Source organism: Peromyscus californicus, unplaced genomic scaffold, assembly GCF_007827085.1.
Source record: "Peromyscus californicus insignis strain IS unplaced genomic scaffold, ASM782708v3 Scaffold_3__1_contigs__length_106647218, whole genome shotgun sequence".
Classification (NCBI taxonomy): domain Eukaryota; kingdom Metazoa; phylum Chordata; class Mammalia; order Rodentia; family Cricetidae; genus Peromyscus; species Peromyscus californicus.
This window is the reverse complement of record NW_026294551.1, coordinates 57,937,931-57,945,746: the sequence shown is the minus strand read 5'-3', so window position 1 is coordinate 57,945,746 and position 7,816 is coordinate 57,937,931. Positions and strand designations below refer to the sequence as shown.

Here is a 7,816-nt window from a genome sequence, read left to right as displayed (position 1 = left end):
CAGGGAGGATGAATGTACCAGAAGTTACAAGGCTCAGTGTCTGGACATCTGGGAGTGAGCAAAGATAAAACAACCTCATGGGGCCGTCAGCTGGGTACTCAGACCCTTGGATACCACACTGGGAGTGGTCCTGGAGCCTCAGCCACTAAGGCTCTCCCCTCTGAGTTCTAGCATTCCCCCTGCCCACCTAGTTCTGGACTTGTACTGAGCTGGCAACAGCATGCCAGCTGACAGTACACTAACCTGTCAGGGGCTCAGCCTGGGCCACTCAGAAGGTGTGCTTTGGTTTTGTTGGTTTTTTAAATAAAACACGTCGAGAATAAGTACCATACAGGCATTACACTTGGACACTGTCCTCAAAGACGTTTTACAGACACACAAGCACTGGGCCACCCCTACTCTGCCCATTGTTGCCTGTCTGGTTGCACAATGGGGGAGCAGATCTGGGGTCTGAAGCTTGGCCCAGCCAGCACTAAGTGTCCCCCTGCAGCGTGTGACAGATCCCACAGGATGCTAAAGGCTGACTCTCCTGCACGTGAGGCAGGCTGCTGGCAGCAGGGGTAGGGTCTATCAGGACCGTGCGCAGGCTCTCTGGATGCAGACTGTCAGATCGGAGCATGGGCATTGAGGAGCGTAAACATGAAATTCAGACAATGCCTAGCTAGCACAGGACTGTCTCAACCGTACCTTGGTGGTTCCCTCAAAGGAGTCTGAGCAAGAAAGGTCACTCAGCAAGAGGGCAGGGCTTAGGGGAGCACCCTCAGGGAAGCTTTGACTGTTTCCCTCAGACCTGTGAGTACCAGCTACCTCGCTGTTAGTCAGCAGGACAAAATCCTCTCATTCCTCTGGGCTTCATTCCTGCTCTTGCCTGATTTTTAGGTTTGAATACTTATTCTTGATGAAAGGGAATGATAAAATGTCCCCAAAACCTTGTCCAGGGTCGGACAGAGGATCTGGCAGCTGCTGTTAGCACAGAAGTGCTCCCTGTGGACCGTCCAGGCTTTGCCTTAGTGCTGACAGTGGCACTTAGATCAGCTGGTTCGAGCCTGCGGCCCTGTGCCACACTGCACCTGGTGAGTGTTCTTGGGGACATGTCCCTCAGCAAAGGGGTCAGGGAACACTCAGCCACAAAAACTTGAGAAGATCTAAGAGCAGGCCTGTTCTCTACGTAAACTGTTAACTTGAGGCAAGGGGATCTGCTAAGATGGTGACTTGGGTGGAAAGAAAGGGCTGGGTCCCTCTGCTGGATGTCTCCCCCAGCTCCTAAGGAGAAGAAAGGAAAAACAGGCCAGTGTGCTTAGAAAGCCGCAGGCTCCTAAGCCAAAGGGGCCTCCCTGAGGCTGGGGGAAGCCAGGAAGTGAAGTAGGCATGCTGTTGGTGGGTCTGAGCCACATGCAGTGAGAGGAGGGCCGGTGGGATGGGTGGCAGCCAGGCGGCTGGCTGGCTGGGCTGACTAGGAGGCGTAAAGCGAGGTGAGCTGGGGCCAGCTTACCCTGAAAATCCCCCTCACACGTATCCAACACTGCGTCACTCATGTCACACAGCTGCAAGAACATAATGATAGGATTCGGAGAGAGGAACAAACAGGATGAAACATGTAACAAAAAACACTGCCCATGTCACAGTCCCAGAGGCCACACCGACTACAGATTCTGTACTGTCAGAGACCTATACATACAGGACACACAATGGTCTGCTGCCCAAAGAACATCAAAACAACAGAGACGTTGGGCAGGGTATTACTTGAGTCAAAAGGTCACAGACATTTAGCCTAGGCTATGGAACGTGACCTTCTATGCCTCACAAGCTACAAGACACTGTCACTCCTTGCCCGCTGATACCCACCTACCACTCAGTCATGCTCTTTTCTGCTTTCTTGAGTGACATCGCTGTTTATCCCGTGTCTTGCAGAATGGGCTACCCAGTATCCCTGCCTGGGAGTGGTTAGAGTACTGAAGGAGCAGCCCCACCAGCTGCTGCTGGCCAATGCCCACTCTGAGAACAGGTGTCACCTTCCACAAGGGCTCACCTGGGTCACGTGCCTCTGCAGCACTCACAGGTTCAGGACGCTTCCTAGGTTTGACTGAGCTACAGAATGGGTGACAGCAGCTGTGTATTCAACATTGATCAGTTCCCAAAGTACAGAAGCCAGGTTGCCTGGTGGCTTTTCCCATGATGCTGCAACTCCTGACCCACCACAAACACTTGCTATTGGCTAGCATTTTCACTGACAGCCAAGAGCTGGCCCCCACAAACTCTGGCTGTCATCTCATTAGGGAAGAACACGTCAAGTTCTGTGATGATATGGTGAAGGAAAGAAAGTAGCATCTGAGCAAGGTCCCACTGTACCCAAGTAGGTTGGTGGTCTTTGTATGTATGTGGCACATGATACGTGTGGGCATATGGTTTTCTTAATGTGTGTGCTGGGGATAAACTCAGGTAGAGCAAATAGTCTGCCACCCAATTATTATGCCCCAGCATCATGGTATGTGGCTTACACATACATCATGGTATGTGGTAGTGTGTGCATGTCTATGTTATGTGTGATGTGTTTGTGCATGCTATATGCACATGTGTATGTGTGTGTATATGTGCTCTCTGTGTGTAGGTTTGGTGTATGTGTAAATATGGCATGTATGTGTGGTCCAAGTATGGCCTATATATTTGTATGTGCTACATGTGCATGTAGTTCATATGTGATGTATGTATGTGGGTGCTAAGTAAACATGCAGGTATGGGGCATCTGTGTGTGTGGTGTACAGATGTGTATGTGCATAAGGGGGTGTGGTGTATTGTAGTGTAGTGGCTTGTCAACTTGACAGGGCCAGAGTCATCTGGGAAGATGACTCAATTAAGAAAATGCCCTCACAAGATTAGCCTGTGATGCATTTTCTTAACTGATGATTGATGTGAGAGATGGCCCAGCCACTGTGGGTGGTAGCATGTCTGAGATGGTGGTCTTGGGTGCTGTAATAGACCAGGCTGAGCAAGCCATGAGGAGCAAGCCCATAAGCAACACTCTTCCATGGCCTCTGCATCAGCTCTTGCAGGTTCCTGCCTGGAGTTCCTTTTCCAGTTTCCCTAGATGATGTACTGTAAGTTAAATTACGAGATATTTGATCGTACTGTGACACTCCGAGACTGTTAATAAAAGTTAACCTTGAATTGGGGTAGAATCAACAACTAGCTGACTGGAATTAGCCATAGAGATTTTGGAGGATGCAGGATACGATATGATAGAGAGGCACAGGAAAGAGTAGGGAGGGGCTTAGGAAGATTCCAGGGCCCCTTCAATCTGGGAAGCATGGAGAAAGAGGGTCAGCTGGTCATTCCTCCACCACTTTTTGATCTATCAGATTTTTACCTCAATATCTGACTCCCAATTAATAATAGAACAATTTAGACAAATGCTTCACAGTATGTATATGTGTGTGCTGTATGCACATTTGAGTATTTGATATAAACATGCATGGTACATGTGGTATAGTATACATAAATGTGTACCATGTGCACAGATGTATATGTATATATTTGTGGTATATGTGTGTGTGCTGTGCATACTTGTGGGCGTGTGTATTTACGTGATGAGTGTATATGCAGAGGTTATGTGTTTTCAATATGTGCATGTAGTGTACATGTGTGTGAGGGTATTTGTTGGTATGCAGTATTGCTTACTGCGTCTCAAGCTACCTCCCCTTCTGCTATCTGGGACAGTGCTCAACAGTGGTACTCAGGCTCTGTCTGCCCTATGAAATGAGCCAGCTCTATTCAAGGACTCAGCCCAGCACTTTGCTTATCTTCTTAAATAAGGAAAATGATCACAGGACATTAGCAGCCACCAGAGAGCTGCCCTGGCTTATAATTGTATAAGGCAAGTGACTGGGAGACATTTTCAAAACGTCCCATTTCTACCACAGTGAACTGTATTCACTAACTGTAGTTCCATTTGCTTATACACTTTCCTGGGAAGACAACTCCACCTTTGTTTTGCAATTGTGGGTTTGATTTGCCGCTGGAGGATTTACGGTGAGAGAAGAGGAGGCATGTTCTTCTGAAGGTGACCCATCTCTAATATGTATCTGCAAATATATTTCCCTAGCGAGGCTTATTTTTCTACTCAGGAAAAGCCTCCTCTCCTCCAGATAGGTATCTGTACTGTTCACTTGCTGGGCTCTGTCTAGGCGAAGGTGACACCACCTCTGTGCTTTTATGCCAGCCTCTCTGGAGGTCACATTCCAAAGGACTCAATACCACCAGCTGAATGGAATTGGATCCCTAGGCTGGAGAAGTCCCCAGAGCTCCCCTGCACATGAGCTGCTCTCTAGGACTGCTTTCTCCAGGGGACTTGTGGCCAGAGGTGACTCTGCACTCCTGCCCCTGGCACACTCCGCTAAGCTTCACAGGAACCCTGCAGACAGCCCACAGCCTGCATACCTGTAGACATGCTTTCCCCCGGTGACATGCCATCTAGCATGGGGTTCTCCGTGGACTGTGGACTCGAGGCCGACAGGCTGACACTGGGTGGTTGAGGTGGCGGCAGGGTGGGCCTCTGTCGGGGTTTAGGGGTGGGCCGAGACTTGGCTAAAGTGCTTGTGAAGACAGAGGGAGAGGCTAGGGGAGGGGCTGAGGCAGGAGAAAGCTGGCCAGAGGCCAAGGAGTACCCTGGAGGGTAGCTCAGTCCATAGGGTGATGGAGTGCTCGGTGGAGTAGGAGACAGGCTGACTGGGGATGGCTGGCCAGTGGGCTGGTCGGAAACAGTCCCTGGCTGCACGAAGGGGACCTTGGGAGGAATTGGTGCCAACTTCTTTGAAACTGTAAGAGAAAACACAGGACAACTGGCTATTAGGGAAGCCCACTAGGATGGCTGTTAGTGTGTATCTTCATGGTTCCTGGCTGCCATTGCTTCCTCCTGTGATGCCAAGAGCAGCCAATGAGCTTTTAAAAATGAATAGAGAGTGCTGAGTTTTCTTAACTTACCACCTGCTGCTAACTTCCTTCTCTTCTTCTCCTTACTGAATTCTAAGAGTGAGTCAGTAAGATTGGCTCTACTGGAGAAGTTTCCAGTTCAAGGTGTCACCACAGGGCTGCTCAGGGGTACTTCCGAGGGAAGTAAATGGCCTTTGAAGCTGGGCAGTGACCTTGGTCTCCCAGTGATAAATCCTCTGGCTGCGGACACCCCCAGCCCACCCTGACTCAGGCCCCCACTTCAAGCTTGTGCACTGGCTGCTCAGGCTTTGGTGTGTAATCTTTGAGTTAACAGATATAATAGCTTTTGTATAGCGATGGAACGCAATGCATAATGACCAAATTATAGTCATTACCATTCCCATGTCCCCAAGTGTGATTACTTCTGTGTGCTGGGAACTTGCCAAGACTTCCCTAGTTCTTTGGAAATGGCTAATTAATTACTGTATATGGGGCTATAGTTACCCCACTGTGCAACGGAACATTTGAACTCCGCCCCTCACGATTATGACTTGGTAGCTGCACACACACCCCCTTCCTAGGCTGTGGCCGTGGGTCACTTTCTTTTACCCCTTTTCTATCAAGAATTGTACTCCCTGGGTGCAAGTATGGATGAACCGATTGTAATTTTCTCTCTTGCCGTGCTGGGGAGTAAGAGAGTGGTCAAGCACTGAGCTACACCCCACCTGGCTGCATTTTTAAAGCACACCACTGCCCCAGCTTCTCTGAAGCACCTCCATGTTCCCCTTTCTGTACTTAATCCTAGAGGATGCCTGCTACCTTGAACTGAAAATGAACGGTATCCACCGTGGAGTTGAGTACCCAGGAGATCCCACCGATAGGCAAACATCCCGAGAACATGAACATGGGTCTTCTTCAGAACTGATGGGTGGCTGCCAGTACATGACTAATGCTAGAAAGAACTTATTTAAGTTCCTAAAGAGGCCCAGTGGCCTCTTCCCCACCTTTGCCCCCCCATACCCATTCCCTCCATAAAAGGAAAGCCATCCTGAGGATATCTTCTTTCCCAGTCTTCTCTCCCCTACAGTGCAGATGGGAGAAAGCTAGGCTCTGCCAGCTTGGGATCAGGGTTCTATCTTCTGCTTGCTGCTGCATGCCGTGGGAGTGATTATTTTAGCCTCTTCTAAAAACCCAATAGACCTCCTTTGTATAATGTGAAGAACAATATTTTCTCCATAGCAGTGTGGGAATTCACTGGGGTCATGTGGTGAAGCCTCATAGCATCATGATATATTACAAAATTACATGCTCCCCTCATACATCCATCTCACACTGACCCGATGCATGTGTGGTCCGTCCCCTGGTGGGGTTGGGGAATTTCTCAAAGCTCTAGCACTGAGACTAGGAATGATTCCTTAAGCAAAAGTTTCCAGAGGCCCTTGCTAATGGGAAGAACATCCATCCCTGGCCTAAGAATGGTCAGAAGAGGGGACCTACCTTTCCGGAGGGTGTGAGGACTCTGGTCTGCAGGAAGCTGGCTGGGGCTGGCAGCCGGCTGTGGCCCCAGTTGCGTCCCTGGGCAGGCTGTCCCCTGGATGGAACCTGGACTTCCTTTCTGCCCAGACCCTGGAGACAGCTCCTTGCTTTTGGACACACTGAAACACACACACAGGACAAGGGGACTCTTAAGCACAGTCAGCTCCAGCACCCATCTTGCTCAATGCAGTGCTAAGTGTCTGGTCCCTGCTTAACTGGCTATCACTGCTTTGTCTCAGTCCCCTCTCAAGGCCTTTGATGGTCTGGGATAGGAGATGTGACTGTCCCTTCCTGGAGCACTGATGGCCTGGGTTCCACTCTCGGCTTGGTATTCCCAACCAGCATCCAGAGAGCAACATGGAGCACACATGTGGCCCCTCTGTGTGCTGTCCTCGACCACAGAAGTCTAAGTCATTCTGAAACTAAACACCTGAATCTTCTTGTTCCTTCCATCACCATGGGATACCAGAGTCAAGAGGGCTTCCTGGGGTCTGAGTGTCCTGCAAGGACCCATGACACGACCTCTGCTGCCAGGCCTCTGGTGATGGCTCTCCAGTCAAGGGGGACATGTCTGACTTTTGCAATAACCTGTACCAATGAGTGATACCCTCCACAGAAGTGCCCCTGACAGACACCAATGTACAATAGCCCCAGAATGCCTTCAGAGCCCAGGGGATCCAGGGATACCCTCCACAGAAGTACCCCTGAGTGGTACTGATGTACAGTAGCTCTGGAATGCCTTCAGAGCCCAGGGCATCCATCCTCAGGAGTATTCCTATGGCACAGATACACCACGCTGCATCTCTTCTGTAAGATGGAAAAACAAGTGATGCAGATGAGTGCTGCAAGAGGGGACCATCGCAGTCAGTCTGGTCACGTGTCCCTCCTCTCTAGAGCAGCTTGTCCGGACCACTGTTACCAGCCTCTACCTCTCCAAGCTCGCACTGCCCTGTCTGCAGCTCCCATGGACCCAGAGTCCTGCAGGTGCACAGCCAGCACCAAGGCTTCTCTGAGCCTCAGTCAGCAACCACTCCAGCACACCCAGTGTTGGCTGCCCCTCCCCAAATCTACGATGTCTCTTTTTCTCTTTGTCACTTTCATATTTTGAAATGGAATTATGTTCTACTTGTTAAAGGAAGCAAGCAATAAAAAAAAAAAAAGATCTGCAATCAAATTTAGGAACAGTCTAAGTTAAAGGCTTGGGCTACTCCGCACCCGCTCCCCACCATGATTGGGGAGGGTGTGTGTATCCCCAGCATAGCAATAGCTGCCCAAGCAGCCTCTCGAGTTCTCTGGTTGCTGCGCGGGAAGAGAAACAAACGACTCCATGCTGCCGCTCCCACTTCCAAGTCTT

The 7,816-nt window shown here is 50.0% G+C and overlaps 1 protein-coding gene across 5 annotated transcripts in view; it reads right to left on the bottom strand.

The window, feature by feature from the left end:
• Arhgap44 (Rho GTPase activating protein 44) overlaps positions 1-7,816 on the bottom strand; it is a 174,120-nt gene that overhangs the window by 1,842 nt on the left and 164,462 nt on the right. For 4 of the 5 annotated variants that reach the window (XM_052756922.1, XM_052756925.1, XM_052756923.1 and 1 more), the window contains 2 exons: positions 6,424-6,581; positions 4,435-4,812 (listed from right to left, as the gene is read on the bottom strand). In XM_052756922.1, coding sequence (XP_052612882.1) covers positions 4,435-4,812; positions 6,424-6,581 — 536 coding nt within the window. Of the gene's footprint in view, positions 1-1,492; positions 1,545-4,434; positions 4,813-6,423; positions 6,582-7,816 lie in introns of all 5 variants that reach the window. The other variant, XM_052756924.1, reaches the window with a different exon arrangement.